This window comes from Hypanus sabinus, chromosome 11, assembly GCF_030144855.1.
Source record: "Hypanus sabinus isolate sHypSab1 chromosome 11, sHypSab1.hap1, whole genome shotgun sequence".
Classification (NCBI taxonomy): Eukaryota; Metazoa; Chordata; class Chondrichthyes; order Myliobatiformes; family Dasyatidae; genus Hypanus; species Hypanus sabinus.
Genome location: NC_082716.1, coordinates 38,548,844 through 38,568,273, shown reverse-complemented (window position 1 = coordinate 38,568,273; position 19,430 = coordinate 38,548,844). Strand labels below are relative to the sequence as shown.

Sequence of the window (19,430 nt, the reverse complement as noted above, 5' to 3'; positions counted from 1 at the left end):
TGTTTTCCAAAAGGAAACAAATGCTTTGATAAACGAAGTGTTCTGAGGTAAAGAAGTGAACCACTGAAAAATAACTTTCCAGCAAAGATTTAACACATTCTGACAAAAAGGTTCAGAATATATATCAACTGTGCAACCCACTCGCAAAAGCAAAAGTAATACCAAGTCCTAAATATTTAAGCTCCAGCAAGGATTTACTCAAATTGAAATTTGACATCCATCAGGGCTAACAAGCTAGAGTTTATAAGATTAGCTTTATTTGTCACATGTACTTCAAAACATACAAATATGTCATTTGCATCAAATTAAATCAGAGAGGATTGTGCTGAGCAGACCGTAAATGTTGCCACAATTGTGGCACTAACATAGTATGCCTACAGCTCTCCACCCTAATGTGGGAGGAAAACTGGAGCACCAGGGGAGAACATACAAACTACTTCCAAGCAGTGGCAGAGATCAAACCCTCATCTCACAGTTTGCTCTGTAAAGCATTGGACTGCTCGCTAAGCTTTGTTGCTGCTCAGTCATTTAGTCGAGTCTGACTCTTAGTGACCTCATGGACCATAGGGTCCAAAGGGTTTTCATGGCAAGACATGGAAGTAGATTGCCAGGCTTTTCTTCTGAGCAGGTACTGCTGCTGCCCAGATTGGCTGGGTTTGAACTCAGGACCATCTGCCTTGAAGTCCAGTGCTGCAGCCACTACACCACCAGGCAACCCACTAAGCTACCATGCATCTAACCAATAGAAAACAACCATTGGCACAAATAACAGATGATGCTTAAAATAATTCAAAACCATTCTTAGACAAGTGAAAAAGGTTTTGGCAATTCATGCTTTAAAAAGAGGTTCATGTAGGCTGGTCATGCCTTTTAGAGTACACAATTTTGTTCTGCATCAAAATATACAGACAGAAGATTAAGTCGTCTAACACAGCTATGCAATAGAGAGAAAGGCACAGGCTTGTTAATGTTATGACAGCAGTAGAGGCATTAATAATTCCCTTGTAAACAAAACATTTTCTACACTCAGGACCGTGTGGGTCAGCACAGCTCAAAAGCCAAGTATAAATTTACCAATGATATCATTGTTGTTGGCAGAATTTCAGATAGTGATGAGGCAGCACACAGGAGCAATATACATCAGCTGTTTGTGTGGTGCCGCAACAGCATTGCATTCAATATCAGTAAGACTGACAAAATGATTATGGACTTCAGAAAAAAGTTGGGAGGAAACACCCCAATCCTCATTGAGGGGTCAGCAGTAGAAAGGGTGAGCAGTTTCAAGTTCCTGGATGTCAATTTCTCCAGAGGATCTATCCTGATCCCAACACGTTGATGCAACCACGAAGGCGGCACACCAGTGACTACAGTTCATTGGGAGTTTGAGGAGATTTGGTATGTCACCAAAGACTCTAGATCTCTACGGATATACCATGGAGGATATTCTGTCTTGTGGCATTACTGTTTGGAATGAGGGATCCAACGCACAGGATCGAAAGAAACTGCAGAGATTTGTAGACTCAGACAGCTCTATCACAATTACAAGATTCTCCACCGTCAAGACACCATGCAGGACCTGCCCTCTGGAGGAAGTACAGGAGCTTGAAAACTTGCAATCAACAGGTATGAAAAGCCTCAGATTTCTGAACAGTCCAGGAACACTACCTCACTATTCCCCTTTTGCACTATTTATTATTGTAACCCATGGTAATTTTACGGTCTTACACTGTACTGCTGCCACAAAACAAATTGCACAACATTTGCAATAATAAACCAGAATTAGGTAACGCACTTTTGATAGCATGCTGGATGGAAATAACTTACTTGAGTTCAACTCCATGCACTATCACTATACAAAGGAGTTGCCAATTCCCTTCGGGTACTCTCAGTGAAACAGAGCTTGCTCAGTCGAGCCAACGTCTGTTATCTCTCACCCCAACATTGGGAATGGGGAATCTTCCAGCATTCAGTCAATAAGTGACTCCAAGTGATCCAGACTTCAAGATTTATTGATTGATTTATTTTTAAGCACACCAAGGAGGCAAAACAACCTGGAATGAGCAAAAAGTCAGGAAGGCATACATTCTCTAGCTTGGTATGGAATTTGGAGACAAAGGAGACTGCAAGTGCAGGAATCTGGAGCAAGACAAACGCTGGAGGAACTCTGTGTCAGGCAGCATTAATGGAGAGAAATAAGCAGTCTATGTTTCAGATAGGGACCCTTCTGTATTTAAAGACATAGGGGAAGATGGCCAATGTAAAGAGGTTGAGGGAAAGAGTACAGCAAAAACTAGTGATAAGTAGATTCAGGTAAGACAGAGCGATATGCAGATAGAGAAAGGGAGAGTGGAAAAATCAATCTGGAAAACAGGCAGAAGCAACAAAGCTGAAGATGATGGTATCTGATAGGATAGGAAGGTGAATATTAATCGAAGGAGTGGCAGGCAGATGAGAGTACTGGGGGGTAGGGATCCAGTGGGAAGAGTGTGGTGCTGTGAAGGAGGGGAAAGAAACAGGGTTATAGGGGCAGTGGTAGGGCTGGAGAGAGAACGGGGTCAGAAACTTTAAATTTGTATTTTAAATATCTAAAATAAGTTCTTCCTCCCAAATTTGGAGTAACAAACATTTGGCAGACATCAGTATTAAATTCTGATAGGTTGTATTTCATCTCCAATACTGTGCAAAAGTCTGAGGCATATGATATTTTCTTGGAATGGTGTGGGTGGAGCGCTGTGGGACAAGTGACAGAGAAGGAGTACCAGGGATAGGGGTGGCACAGGTACAAACACCAAGCAAGGTCATTTGATTCCAAACAATTGGTTTATTGATCATTAAAGAATGTCTTTCTGGTGCTTCCCACTCCCTCCCCTCTTCCTTTCCCTTTACCCAACCACCATCACATTCCTCCAGAACCCTTCCTACTCTAAGTCCACAGTAGGGAGCCACATCAGAATTAGGTTTATTGTCACTTACGTGTCATGAACTTAAGATTTTTTTTGCAGCAGTACAGAGCAATACATAAAATTACCGCAGTAATGTCAAGCCTTAACCACCCTAGCTATATACATTGGTCCAAGACTTTTGCAGTACTGTACCTTTCAATTAAATAATAGTATATTTATATAGACTAGCACAATAACTGTCACTTGGCCCAACATACTGCACCAGGCATGATGCTAACCTAAATAAACCCTACTGCCTGCACATCGTCCACATCCTCAACCTCCTATACATGTGTCTGTCCAGATACCTGTCCAGCAGTACTATTATATCTGGTTCTACCACCTCTCCTGGCAGTTTATTCCAGACACCTATCCCTGTGGAAAAACACTTGACTTTCAATTTCCTTAAAACAGTCACCTCCCCCCCCCCCAATCCTTAAGCCTATGTGCTCCAGTATTTGAGGTTTCCATTTTGAAAAGAGACCATTTGCATTCTCAAATGTGTATACCACAGAGGCCCTTTAGCCTCCAGTGCTCCAGAAACAACAATCCAAGTCTGACCAACTCCATAGCAAATGCACTCCAATCCAGACACCATTCTGACAAACCTTTTCTGCTCACTTGCCAAAACCTTCACATTCTTCCTGGAATGTGACAACCAAAGCTGCACACAGCTGCATTGTGATTTTCCAACATTAATACTTATTTTTCCAACCAAGGTATTTATTTGTATTAAACTGGGCAATATTTTGCCCAGTTCACTATATTGCCAATCTAGTTATCAAAGGTGAACAAAAATAAGGAATAGCAGCCAGAGTTATTGCTATATTCTTGCTTTTTGACTGTGAATTGCTTACAGTCCAACAGCAAGATGGTTATTACCATATATCAAATAATTACAACATTATCCTTGGTTCACTTTACTGCTTTATTCATGGATGTCATGAAAATAACATGTTGGTTGACATTTATTATGAAGTCTAAATTAAATCCATGAATTCAAGTAATAAAAAGAGAAAATACAGATCTAACTCATCTGAAACTATTTTCACAAAAATGTAAACAGTATTTATTCTAAACTATACCAAAGATGGAAAAAAGCAAGTACTTTGCCTTTACTAAAAGAATACCAGAATGTGAGAAACAGGAGGCTGTGTCTTGGGACAATGTGATCCTGCAATAATGCTTAAGATAATACAATATTGGCACATGTAGACAGTATCACTGCGATGACAATACACGTTTGTGTACAAATGCTTCTTAAAGACAAACAAGTTGTGTTAAAACAAATCGATGTTCAATTTTAGATAAGTATGCAGTTGCCTATCAAGTAATTCTGCTCTGTTAGTTCATAAATCATTTTAAAATAAACTTAAAACAAACATTTAAAAGTAACATGATTGAAACAGGGTCCAAAAGGGAGGAAATAAGAATTAATTCATTCCTCTCTACATACTATACCTTAGAAGTCAGATCCCGGTGAAAGACACCTTTGGAGTGCAAATAACCGAGTCCAGAGGCAAGATCATGTGCTATTTTGACCCTAATAGGCCAGGAAAGATGTTCATTGCTGTCCAACAACTGTTCAAGATTCCCTCCATTAATATACTGAAAAGAAAGCAAACAAGCCAGGAAATCAGTATCAGGCAACCTCATTGACAATTTTTTTAAAAATGTGAAGCATTTAACCACTCTACTGGCATTATTTAATTTCCCAAATAATTTCAGGGATGCCTACTTCAGCACCCTTCACTTTGATGAGCTGTATTACATTGTCCCTGGGGCAACTTTCAAACAAATTATCATTACATACACATCTTAAAAATATCACAGATCAAAGTTTACTTATGACAATACAAGTCTTTTACTTAGACGTTTGCTCAAACTTTGCATGGATTGTTCAAGCCATTAGCCAACATCAAAGGGTAATTTAGGTTAATTAGTCTAAGCTGAAAATCACTTAGTCCAGTAGCAAAAATCATATCCTATTATACTACCCCCATTATCCTATATCAAGACTGCATAAGGTTCTAAGATAGTTCAAGTAGCTAAATAACTACAAAGTCATTTTCCTTTTAATAATTAAAAGCCTCTTTTCCCACTCCCACAACATAACTTCAGACCTACATTAATCTTTCACTCAAATTTCATCCAGCTGAATACAACTTTAACATACATAAACAAAAAAATTAAAATACAAGAAATTGGATATGTACCCCTCAACAACTTTTAATTCCCTGTCCTGATTACCGTATTTTCACCATGGATGCCCAGTCCCAATACATTTCTATCCTCCATCAAAAAGGCCTTGAAACCGTGTGCTTCTTTCTTGACAACAGACCCAACCAGTTCCCTTCCACCACCGCCCTCCTCCGTCTAGCAGAACTGGTCCTCACCATCTACAATTTATCTTTCGGCTCCCTCCACTTTTTCCAAACTGAGGGGGTAGCCATGGGCACCTGCATGGGCCCGAGCTATACCCGCCTTTTCGTTGGCTATGAATAGTCCATATTCCAAAACTTCCCTGGTAATGTCCCACAACTCTATCTGCAGTACATTGACAGCTGCATTAATGCTGCTTCATGCACCCATACTGAGCTCATCAACTTCATTAACTTTGCCTCCAACTTCCACCCCGCCCTTAAGTTCACTTGGTCCATTTCTAACATCTCGCCCCTTTCTCAATCTATCTGTATCCATCTTTTGGAGACAAACAGTAAACCAGTATCTTTTCTAAACCAACCAATTACCACTGCTGTCTTGACTATAATGTGAGTAACGTGAATAATGTGTGCTGCCTTAATGACTATCACCTGGTAGCACTCACATCTACAGCAACGAAATACTTTGAGAATTTGGTCTTGACTAGACTGAACTCCTGCCTCAGCAAGGACCTGGACCCAGTGCAATTTGCCTATTGCCACAATAGGTCAACAGCAGACACAATCTCAATGGTTCTTCACATGGCTTTAGATCACCTAGACAACACAAACACCTACGTCTGGATGCTGTTCATCGACTATAGCTCAGCATTTAATACCATCATTCCCACAATCTTGATTGAGAAGTTGCAAAATCTGGGCCTCTGTACCTCCCTCTGCAAGTGGATTCTCAACTTCCTAAGTGGAAGACCACGATCTGTGAGGATTGGTGACAACACCTCCTTGCTGACGATCAACATTGGTGCACCTCAGGGGAGTGTGCTTCGCCCACTGCTCAGCTCTTTATATACCCATGACTGTGTGGCTAGGCATAGCTCAAATGCCATCTATAAATTTGCTGATGAGAAAAATCCATTGTTGGTAGAATCTCAGATGGCGACACCAGGGCGTACAAGAGTGAGTGGTGTCACAGCAACAACCTGGCACTCAATGACATTAAAACAATTGTAGACTTCAGGAAGGGTAAGACAAATTAACACATACCAATCCTCAGAGGGATCAGAAGTGGAGAGAGTGCACAGTTTCAAGTTCCTGGGTGTCAAGATCTCTGAATTGAATTGAATTGACTATTTCTTACATCCTTCACATACATGAGGAGTAAAAATCTTTATGCTATGTCTCCATCTAAATGTGCAATCATAGTAATTTATAAAAAATAGATCAGTCAAAGTCATATAGAAATACACTCAAATCAGTGAGTTAATTAGTCTGATGGCCTGGTGGAAGAAGCTGTTCTGGAGCTCATTGGTCCTAGCTTTTATGCTGCGGTATTGTTTCCCGCGGATGGTAGCAGCTGGAATAGATTGTGGTTGGGGTGACTCAGGTCCCTAATGATCCTTCGGGCCCTTTCTCACACCTGTCTTTGTAAATCTCCTGAATCAAGGGAAGTTCACAACTACAGATGCACTGGGTTGGCCGCACCACACTCTACAGAATCCTGCAATTAAGGGAGGTACAGTTCCCATACCAGGCAGTGATGCAGCCAGACAGGATGCTCTCAGTTGTACCCCTGTAGAAAGTTCTTAGGATTTAGGGGCTCATACCAAACTTCCTCAACCGTCTAAGGTGCCTTTTTCACCACACAGCTGGTGTGTACAGACCACGTGAGGTCCTCGGTGATGTAGATGCCAAGAAACTTGAAGCTGTTTATCCTCTCAACCCCAGATCCATTGATGTCAATAGGGGGTTAGCCCATCTTCATCCCTCCTGTAATCCACAACCAGCTCCTTTGTTTTTTTTTTGACATTGAAGGAGAGGTTGTTTTCTTGACAGCACTGTGTCAGAGAGAAGACTTCTTCCCTGTTGGCCACTTCATTATTGTTTGAGATAAGGCCAATCAATGTAGTGTCAGCAAATTTAATCAGCAGATTAGAGCTACAGGTGGCGACACAGACATGGGTATACAGGGAGTAAAGGAGAGGGCCTAGTACACAGCCCTGAAAGGCTCCTGTGTTGAAAATCAGAAGAGCAGAGGTGAGGGAGCCCACTCTTACCACCTGCCGGCAATCTGACAGAAAGTCCAGGATCCAGCTGCACAACGCAGGGTCAAGGCTGAGGTCTCTGAGCTTCCTGTCGAGTCTGGATGGAATTATGGTGTTAAATGCTGAACTGTAGTCCAAGAACAGCATTCTCACATAAGCATCCTTCTTCTCCAATGTATAAGGATGGTATGTAAAGCAGTGGCTATTGTGTAGTATGTCAATCAATTGTGTTGGTAGGCGAATTGTAGGGAGTCCAGTTTGGGTGGTAGCATGCTGCAGATGTAGTCCTTGACCAGCCTCTCAAAGCATTTGCTTATTATTGAGGTGAGTGCGACAGGACGCCAGTCATTCATGCATGTTTCCCTAGTCTATTTTTGTACAGGGACGATGGTGGATAATTTGAAGCAGGAGGATACTCTACATTGGGAGATGGAGAGATTAAAAATGTCTGTAAACACACCTGCCAGTTGTGCTGTGCACATACTGAGTACTTGCCCTAGGATGTCATCTGGTCCCAGAGCCTTGCGACTATCCACTCGTTGGAAACATCTACAAATCTCAGTCGCAGAGATGAACAGGTTACAGGTTATAGCGGTGACTTTCTTCAGACGCTCAGAGTTAGTGACAACGAACAGAGCATAAAAGCATTTGACCTCATCTAGGAGAGAGGCCGTGATGTTGACAGCACCACTTTTGGCTTGGAAGTCTGCGATGGAATGCAACCTTCAGCACAAGTCACATGTGCTATTCGTTGTGAATTTTTACTCAATCTTGTCCCTGTGTTGTTTCGCAGCCTTGATAGCTTTGTGCAAATCGTAGCTGCTTTTCTTGAGCTCCTACTGATTGCCGGCACCATAAGCTCTGTGTCGTGCGGTAAGTGCTGCTCGCACACAGCTACTGATCTAGGGTTTCTGGTTCAGGAAGACCCTGATTGACTTCCGGGGGATAACATCATCCAGATGAAGCAGATGACCCCATTCCGGAACTCGGAGACATCCTCATCATGGAAGACATTCCAGTCAACGTCATCGAAGCACTCCAGCAGCATGGAGACCAATTAGTCGACCCAACAGTGGACAGTTTTAACCAGAGGATCTAACCTGGTCCCAACATATCAATGCAGTTATAAAGTAGGTAAGACAGCGACTACACTTCAATAGGACTATGAAGAAATTCGGTGCGTCAACAAATACACTCAAAAACTTCTATAGATGTACCATGGACAGCATTCTGACAAGCTGCATCACTGCCTGGTATCCGGGGGGGGGGGGGGGGGGGGGGAGGGGGCTACTGCACAGGACCGAAAGAAACTGCAAAGGGTTGTAAATTTAGTCCGCACCATCTTAGGTACTAGCCGACAAAGTACCCAGGACATCTTCAAGGAGCAGTGTCTCAGAAGGCAGAGTTCATTATTAAGGACCTCCAGCACACAGGGCATCATGCCCTTTTCTCATTGTTACCATCAGGTAGGAAGTACAGAAGCGTGAAGGCACACACTCAGTGATTCAGGAACAGCTTCTTCCCCTCTGCCATCCAATTCCTTAATGGACATTGAACCCTTGAACACTACCTCACTTTTTTTAAAAATATATTGTTTCTGTTGTTGCACAAGTTTTAATCTATTCAATTTACATATACTGTAATTGATTTACATATTTATTATTGTATCTTATTTTTCCCTTCTGTATTATGTATTGCATTGAACTGCTGCTGCTAAGTTAAATTTCACAACACATGCCAGTGATAGAAAACCTGATTCTGATCTGGATTCCTATCCTACCTGCTGTGCCTTTTCCCAGTTCCTTTGCCTCCATGTCTGGTCCCAGCATGAGGCTTTCCTTTCTAGACAGAGATGTTCTCCTCCTTCAAGGAACACGGTTTCCCATCCTCCACCATTGATGCTGCCTTCATTTGCATCTCCTCCATTTCCTGGATATCCGAGCTCACGTTATTTTCCTGCCACTTTAACAGGGGTAGAATTTCTTTTGTCCTCACGTACCACTGTGTGAGCCTCAGCATCCAACATATCATTTTCCCCAATTTCTGCCATCTCAACGGGATCCTGCCACCAAAGACATCTTTACCTCCCCTTCCCATTTCCCCATTCTCTGCAGGGATCGTTCCCACTGTGGTTTTACTGCCCATTCATCTCTCCAAACTAAGTTCCCTCCTAGCACTTATCCCTGAAAACTGCAGAAGTGCTACACCTGCCCATTCACCTACTCCATCTCCATTCAGGGCCCCAACACTCCTTCCAGGTGAGGCAACACTTCACCTGCGAATCCGTTGGGAGTCATCTACTGTTTCTGGTGCTCTCGATGCAGCCTCCTTTGTGGAAACACTTTGTCGAGCACCTCCACTCCAGCCACAAAAAGTGGAATCACCTGGTGGCCAACCATTTTAATTCCTATCCCCATTCCCGTTCCAACATGTCAGTCCAAGGTCTCCTCTTCTGCCATATAGAGGCCAATCTTTATGGGTAGCAGACACCAGCAGAATCAACAAACTCGTTCATAAGGCCAGTGATGTTGTGGGGGTGGAACTGGACTCTCTGACTGTGGTGTCTGAAAAAAGGATGCTGTCCAAGTTGTATGCCATCTTGGACAATGACTCCCATCCATTCCATAATGTACTGGTTAGGCACAGGAGTACATTCAGCCAGAGACTCATTCCACCGAGATGTAACATTGAGCATCATAGAAAGTCATTCCTGCCTGTGGCCATCAAACTTCACAACTCCTCCCTCGGAGTGTCAGACACCCTGAGCCAATAGGCTGGTCCTGGACTTATTTCCACTTGGCAAGATTAACTTATTATTATTTAATTATTTATGGTTTTATATTGCTATATTTCTATACTATTCTTGATTGGCGCGGCTGTAACGAAACCCAATTTCCCTCGGGATCAATAAAGTATGTGTCTGTCTCAGGTTGGAGGAGTATCACCTTGTATTCCATCTAGGTAGCTTCCAACCTGATGGCATGAACATCAATTTATCTGACTTCCAGTAACTTTCCCCCTTCCCTGCTCTGGTTTCTTGCCACTTCTCACCTGCCTCTCAACAGCTTCTGAGGCATCTCCACCTTCCCTTTCTCGCATGCTCCACTCTCCTCCCGTCATATCCCTTCTTCTCCAGGTATTTTCTGCCGATCATCTCCCAACTTCTTACTTCACCTCACCCCCCCCCCATCCCAAACAGGCTTCACCCATCATCTTCCAGTTTGTCATTCATCCTCTCTCCCTATTCTAGCAACTCCCTCTTCTTTTCCAGTCCTGATTAAATGTCTTGGCCAAAAATAATGATTATTCATTCTTTTCCATAGATGCTACCTGACCTGCTGAGTTCCTCCAGCATTTTGTGCCTTTCTTAGGTGGGGACACCCTTTTTTTTTTCCTCCTCATTGCTATGCAGATACTGGCGAAAAAGCTTGTTTCTTTGGCATAAATTAATCTTTCGTTCAAAGTTTTCTATACTTCCATGATAAGTCAATTCTCTAAAGCCTTTTTGTCAAGATGAAAAGCCCAAACGTTTATTACACAATTTTTGCTCGTGCCACAATATCTCCACTCCAGCAGCATTATGGCATTTCTTGCCCAAAAGACTTCAGCACTGGAATGTCTACTTAGCATTATAGAGGCTGAGAAAGGACAAAGTATCCGAGGTGTAAGTTGTGAAAAACCCAACGCCTGGACTTCTGAACACCTTACTACTACTACCAGTACACATTATTACAGAATCAATAACATTACACTGTTGTATATTCACTTACATGTTGTATATGCACTCTGTCAATTTCTCCATCTACATAAAACTCTTCATTTGTTAATATTGTGATAAATTATTTTATATGCTGTATGTGATAGATGAACAGTGTTTTACACCTTGGTCCCCTAGGAAAGTCATTTTGCTTAGCTGTATACTATACATGCATATAAGGAAAAATAAACTTGAACCCATGTGATCAGGTCAATGTTGAACATCACATTCTCAGATCTATAATTTACAGAACTTAATTATGTGGTTCAACAATCTGATGGCTTGCTAAACTGCTTCAAATCAAAATAATGCTTTTTTAAAAATCAGCAATTCATCTGCCACAGTGCAGGAATCTTTTAAAGCCATCCAGTTGACTTTGAGGAACAAATGATGCATGATAACTGAATTGGCAGTCGATAAATAACTAGTTTATTGGCAAAACAGGCATTTTTTATCCTATGTTCATTAGTTATAGAGCTAACATTTGCTGCATAGCACAGGAAAATAGAGGGGGCTATCCTGACATTTACTATGATTACAGGTGATCTATGTAGATGTCAACTCCTCTTCTGTGACACTTCTTCATATCCCTCTGTTCCCTGATCCATCAATTTATCCACCTCTACTTTAAATATTTATAAAGATCAAGTTTCTACCACCTGCTGAGGCTGAGCATTCCAGAGATTCACGACTGTGTGAGAAATTCTTTATACTTCATTCTTAAATGACCAGCCCTTATATTGTGATTATGACTCATGTTCAAGACCATTCCCCTACTGAAAACATTTCAACGAATACCCTGTCACATCTACTTCAAACTTGTTTCAGTAAAATCACCCCTCATTCTTCTCAACCTCAAAGAACCACTTTGTCTCTCTTTGCAGGGTAACCATTTCATCCCAGAGGTCAGCCTGATGAAACTTGTTTGTACCATCTCTAATGCTGAATGATGGCCAAAATGCCATGTGTCACCTTAATGACTTGGTGGACCGTCTCACCATCGCCACAAGTCTACGTACTTAACCACCTGCTTTATTCACTTGATACCCATGATTGTACAGCCAAGTATAGCTCCAATGCCTTATTTAAGTTTGCTGATGTCACCACTGTTGCTGGCCAAATCAAAGGTGGTGACAAATCAAGATATGATGGAGATTGAATATCTAGTTGAATGGTGCCACAACAACCTCTGACTCAATATCAGCAGAACCAAAATGCTAATTTTCAACTACAGGAAGAAGATGGAGGTTCATGAATCAGTGCTCATTCGGAGTTCGGAGGTTGAGAGGGATGATAGCTTTAACTCCTTGGCGTTGTCATATCAGAGGATCTGACCTGAGACCAGCATGCAAGCACTATCACAAAGGCAGCACAACAGTGCTCATACTTCCTTAAAAAATTTGCATGTATTTCATATGTCATCAGCAATTTTAACAAACTTCTGTAGATACTCAGTGGAGAGTATCCTATCTGGTTGCATCATGGCCTGATCTGAAAATTCCAATGCACAGGAACTGAAAAGTCTACAGAAAGTGGCAGATAAAGCCCATCCACCACAGGCAAAGCCCTCCCCACCACTGAGCACATTTACATGGACTGCTGCCAAAAGAAAGCAACATCAATCAGTGACCCCCACGATCAAGGCTGTGCCCACTTCTCACTACTACCAATGGGCAGGAGGTACCACACCACCAGGTTATTACCCTACAGCCATCAAGCTCCTAAACTGATATGGACAGGACCATAAGACAAAGGGGCAGAATTAGGCCATTTCACCCTCGAGTCTGCATCATGGTTTTTTTAGTATCCCTCTCAACCCCATTCTCCCCGTAACCTTTGATACCCTTAATAATTAAGAACCAATTAACTTCTGCTTTAAAAAATTCCCCAGATCTCTGTACCTCCCTCAGCAACTGATCTTCGACTTCCTATCAGGAGGCCACAGTCACTGATGCTCCTTAGGGATGCGCACTTAGGCCACTGCTCCACTCTCTCTACACTCATGACTCCATGGCAAAGCACAGCTCAAACAGCATCTACAGTATAAATTTGCAGATGTCACAACCATTGTTGGCAGAACTTCAGATGGTGACAAGGAGACAACAACCTTGTAGTCAACATCAGTAAGACAAAGGAACTGATTGTGGGCTTCAGGAAGGGGAAGTCAATGGAATACACACCAGTCCTCATCAAGGAATCAGCAGAGGAAAGGGTTTTAAGTTCCTGGGTATCAATACATCTGAAGATCTATTCTGGGCTCAACATATTGATTCAATTACAAAGATGGCACGACAGCAGATGTATTTCATTAGGAGTTAGAGGAGAAATGGTATGATACAGCAGACTCTCAGAAATGTCTACAGATGGAGAGCATTCTAACTAATTGCATTATATGATATGGAGGGACCATTACACAGGATTGGAAAAAGCTGCAGAAAGCTGTAAACTCAGCCAGTTCCATTATGGGCACTAGTTTCCCCAGCAACAAGAACATTTTCAAAAAGTGATGCCTCAAAAAAAAAGCTGGCATTCAAACTATCACCTAAGACATGCCCTCTTCTCACTGCTATCATCAAGGTGGTACAGGAGCCCAAGGACACACACTCAATATTTCAGTAGCAGCTTCTTCACTTCCACCATTGGATTTTTGAATAGGCAATGAACTCATATACACTTCCTCACTATTTTATTTTCTTTCTTTTCTTCTCTTTTTGGAAAACATATTTGTTTTTTGCTTCCTCCTGTAATGTATAATTTTTATTATGTAATGTACTGCTGCTGCAAAAGAAAATTCATGACATACAGTATGGCAGTGATATTTAACCCAGTTCTGATTCCAAAGACTTGAGCCTCCACAACTGTCTGTGGCAATGAATTACAGAGATTCACCATCCTCTGAATAAATACACTCACCACAACGACGAACTGAGAACAGGCTCACTTTCAAGGGATTCTTTACAATCCATGCTCTCAGCATTTATTTTATTATTTGTACAGTTTATCTTCTTTTGCACATCAGTTATTTGGTCAGTATGTTTGTAATTTTTTTTGAATTTCCTTGATTTCCTGTAAATGCCTGCAATAAAATTAATCTCAAGGTACTAACATGTGTACTGTGATCATGAGGTTTACTTTAACTTAGCTAGCATTTTGTGATTCATGCTCCAGAACAACTCTATACCCGCTACTTCACTCACCGTCTCTCTCCATTTAGATTAATTTGGCTTTTGTTTTCTCTTACTGAAATGCATGACCTCACACTCGCCTACATTAAACTCCATATGACTGCCTCAGTACAACACAGAAATGAGGAGATTATAGCCCTGCTAACAACTCTGGGATAGTTTTAAACAGTCACGATACTGTAAATATCTGAGCACATTTACTAGAACTGCAATTTTGTTAATTCCTTGAATCAACATCTATACAATGAATAAACTTTGCTACATTAAAAGAAATGCGCTACAAGTATTAACAGAATGGATCACAAACTGTCCCATTATTTACTCATTTCAACACCAAGCACAAAACCGCATAGTAGTTCCAGGTTATATCAATACCAAACAGCTTGCTTCATAAGAGAACAGATTAATGGAACTAAGTCTCCTACTTGAACAGCTCTGGGAGGAAGAACTCAGCCACGAGATGCAAGTAGATGCAAGCAGCCAAAGAAATAATTTGGTGTTAATCATTACAAGATCACCAAAAAAAAAGTAAAAAATCTGCCAAATTACCTGAGATTTTCTAGCTTCTATATGGAGGTTGGGAAGAAGAATGTAGGTCTTCTGTTTCAAACTACTCAGCCCACATCACAGGGTGAAATTTTTAGACTGATGGCTGAAGTGCCAAATATCCATTCAACTGTACTCTGCAGTTAATACTCCTTTGTAGGTTCACGTGGAAGGAGCACAAATTTAATAGTGTTGGAAGTTATAGTTCAAATGAAAACAAATAAAGTGTAAATAATTTCTTAAAGTATTTTCTTAAGTTGAGTGTTTGCAATCTAGGAATAGCCTGCAATAAACTGTCAAAATAAATTCTCCCAGATTTAACAGGATAAAGCTCTCAAACCTAACTGCGTACAATGTTCTTAACCTAACTGTTTACAATGCTGAACTTCTCACAAAGTCGGGCTGCAAAGAGTAAAGACACAGCCATTCCCCTAATGGGAAATCCGTCTACAGAATCCAGATGTCGTTTAGAGGCAGCATCTCAGTTCATTTGAATGGAGAAAAATTACAGAGGCAAAAGGTAAGTTTTACATAAAAGGAAAAGTTAAGCTGAGTTAAAAAGAAATATATTGTGACACTACTTTCAGCTACTGACTTAGTAACTTACTTCAGTTAATGCATGTAGTTGGCCTTCATGAACACAAACACCCATAAACCTGCAAAACAAAAAAAAAAAATCACTTCATAGTTCACCCATATCATAACGAGGAATCATTCAGTACACCTCTAGGCTGGAGTGGCAAGGCTAGAGTGAATAACTACTGAAAGTAATGGAAAACAGAACAACTTTAAATGATTAACCATTAAGTCATGACTAGTCAGAAGCACCATTTCCAGTTTTTTTGTGTATTTTCCTGAATAATGTTTGCTCATATCTTTACCTCCATAGTGACAAGAATTTCAAAAATGACTGCCTTCATTTTGTACGCATGACATACCCATTGTTCCAGGTTAGTATACCCTATAAAACATTACAATTTTGTTACCAACTGCTTACTTGAGCATCTTAAAGATAAGATCCTAAATTGAAACATGCATTTTGATATAAATTCACTACACAGAATAACCAATTTATATTCTGGATTATCTTACATTAAGCAACCAAAGTTTTATGGAAAGTCATTGTTCTGTCTTTATAATTTTATTTTCCTGAATGTAAACAAAATACTGACAGCTGTATTTAAACTTAACGTCGCGTTCTCATCAACCTTGACTTACAACTCCATGAAGAATTTGTAAAGGCTCCATATTGTAAGTCAGTAATTTGAATTATCATTTAGTTCCGAGACCCTGGGTTCCACAAGGGCTACTTGTTTACAGATCCTGATCCAAACACCGACTTAAAAGCAGAAGTCACTAAAGCTAATTTGGCAGAGCACAGCAAAAAGAAAACCTATGGTAAAACAAAAATTGAGAACTAAGAAAATTGGGGTCACATCAAGGACAAAGATGGTTGGATTCTGTAGTACAAACAACTGAGCATCCATACCACTCCTAGAACAGAAAAAAAAATTAGGCGCAACCCTTAAGAAATTTTACATTTCTATCCTTACTCTTGTAGTATCAAATTTTCTCTTGAAGGAAGGGCCTGAACAGCAATCTAACTTAGTTCTACAGACTACTCGCATCCTAAATGTTGAGAGTTAATTACCTTTATTATCCCAATTTTTTACTGCTATCAGATTCACATTATCAGGTTTAGAACCAGAGCAAGCACAACACTTTATTAACTGGTATGTGATTCTGTACCAAGTTTAATATCATCAGCATCTAGAAGACTAAACAAGATACCTTGGACATTCAATAGCATTACCACCCTCAAATTTTCAACTGTTAGTCCAAAACCAAAGTGATGCAGCCACATAAATGAGTTGGCTAATCAGATCAGAGGCAAGACCTCTGCTGGTAAATCACTCATTATCTGACATCCCAAGCCTTACCACCACAAGGTAGACCTGGAATGTGAATACCAGGATCTGATAGAGCAGTGCCAGAAACAGGGGTGGTGGGAAAGCTTATAGAGGTGGAGTGTAGAGGTTTTGCTGGCTCATTGTGCAGAACCTACTCCTTGGCATTACAGGGCTGCAAAGAAGAGCCAGAGATTGCTGTAAGAGCCTCCAGATAGCTATGGATCAAGAGGTGTGACCCGTGGACCAGTGCTGCTGGGACACAAGCCAAGGCCTGATCAACCCTGGCTGGGTCACTTGAGTGAGGGCATCTGATGGTGAAAGACCTGAAACACCCAATGACCCCAGGTTACATCACTGATGTGTCCAATACATCCTGGGATGCATCTCAGCATCATGCATCTCATCCAAGTCCAATTCTGTTCACAACTGCACACAATAGATGGAGATTCAAACAGCAACACTCCCAGAAGCTGCAATTTTTACCAGCTGAGAGAAAAAGGAAAGAAGGCATAACACCTGCCAAGGAATAGTTAATGCTGATTCCATTCCTTCATCTGGAATCAAAGAAAGAAAAAGGAGGCAATGCAACAGACTTCCTTCCTTGACATTAGAAAGGTTTTTAAATGATAATTTGATAGTTTGCACTGTTCACTATTTTTATTAATCTAAATTTACATTCCACAGCTGTCACATGGTGGAATTTGAATCGCCAATCCAGATCCAAGTGCTGCACAACCATTACAATAACACTGAACCATACATGTACCAGAATCTACAGCCAAGTATATTGCATAGTCACTGTGATAATGTTGGGGAAACAGGGCAATAATTTCATACCTAGCAAACTCCCACAAACTACATTATAACCAGAAAATAGTATTCTGAGACTCGAGAACAGACCAATACAGGACAGTACAGGGTCTTCGGCCCACAATGCTATGCCGACCTTATAACCTACTCCAAAAATCAATCTAATCCTTCCTCTTTCAGAGCTGTCAATTGTCCTTTCATGTATGTGCCCCTCTAGGTGTCTTTTAAATGGCCCTCATGTATCTGCCTCTACCACCATCCCCAGCAGTGCACTTCTCACACTTACCATTCTGTATAAGAAAATCCTCTCTCATATCCCTCTCCCCACATACTTTTCAACAATTACCCTCAAATGATGTCCTTGCATATTAGCCATTGCTACACGAGGGAAACGGGTGCTGGCTGTCCACTCCATCTATGCCTCTTATCATATACACCTCAATCAAGTCAGCTTTCATCCACCTTCACTTCAAAAAGAAAAAGCCTGGCGTATGCAACCTTTCCTCACAAGCCACGTTCCCTATTCCAGGCAGCATCCTGATAAATCATCTCTGCACCCTCTCGAAAGCTTATACATCCTTTCTGCAATGATGCCACCAGAACTGAACACAATACTGGACACACAATAGTGTGGTCTTACCAGCGTTTTACTGAGCTACAGCATAACCTTGCAGCTCTTGAATTCAATCCCCCAACTAAAAACTCTGCCATTAACCTTGTACTCTGGTCTCAAGTTCATCTTTCCAAAATGTATTACTTCATACATTTCTAGCTTGAACTCCATCTGCCACTTCTCAGCCCAGCCCTGCATCCTATTAATGTGCTGTTGTAACTTACAGTACGTCTTCCTACACTATTCATAACACCACCAATATTAGCTGAAAGACTGGCCAAGACATCATTCTCTCTCCTAGCTCATTTGTAATAGTGCCATGGGATCTTTTACACTCAGCTCAAAGAAAAGGGCTTGATTTAAAATCTGACAGATGGAACCTCCAATAGTGGCCCTCTCAATTTTGCTAATCTGCATTGCTATGCAAATTTCTTAGATGGGACACAAACAAAATCTCCCAGTTTCTCTACAGTTGAGACTAAAATACAAACCAGAAATGAAAATTTTAGGGAAATTGATCAAATCCTTATTTCATACAATCATTTGGAACTCTTCATAAAGAAAAACCGTGCTACTCCTGTTTCAAGTAGACTAGAGCCAATCATGGTTTAAAAAAAAGGGGGGGGGGGGAAAGATCCAATTATTTCAGGTGATTTCTAATAAACAGTTTGTAATTTTTTCCTGAAAACATTAGAAATATTAGATATGTTTCAAGAATTATTTGAACACAACCGTCATAAGAAATGACTCTGCATGAAAGAGGCAATTTTAGTCCAGAACCAAAATGGGTATTCCATACTAAACAGCAAAAAAAAGCTTCTACTCAGTTCATAATTTCTTTTCGGTTAGGAGGCGTGAGAGGTGGAGGTGCAGGGCTTGAAGAGTTAATCCAATGTTCTGCACTTATTGAGCATTACTTACTATAGTCGCTGTAAGAGTGAATGCAAAGCCATAGACTTGTATAATACTGAAACAAGCCTTTTGGCCAATATTTGCCATACCAATATATTCATTTAAATTGGTTCTGTTTGCCCACAACTTACCCTTTTCACCTTAATTCTAGATAATTGATTTACTTTTCCTAAGAGAAAAAAAAACTTGTAAAGTGGTGACAGCACACCCAAGCAATTTCTTCATTGCAAAGCAAAATTTTAAACTGTTATTGACACATTATGGATTTTTTAAAGAAAATGAAGGATAAAGAAACTGAAGTAAAAGCAATACACAAATTCCAGTCACAAAAC

The 19,430-nt window shown here is 40.8% G+C and overlaps 1 protein-coding gene across 3 annotated transcripts in view; it reads right to left on the bottom strand.

The window, feature by feature from the left end:
- LOC132401865 (dual specificity testis-specific protein kinase 2-like) overlaps positions 1-19,430 on the bottom strand; it is a 79,801-nt gene that overhangs the window by 33,328 nt on the left and 27,043 nt on the right. For all 3 annotated transcript variants that reach the window (XM_059984162.1, XM_059984161.1, XM_059984163.1), the window contains exons 4-5: positions 15,461-15,509; positions 4,404-4,550 (exon numbers count right to left, since the gene is read on the bottom strand). In XM_059984162.1, coding sequence (XP_059840145.1) covers positions 4,404-4,550; positions 15,461-15,509 — 196 coding nt within the window. The remainder of the gene's footprint in view (positions 1-4,403; positions 4,551-15,460; positions 15,510-19,430) is intronic.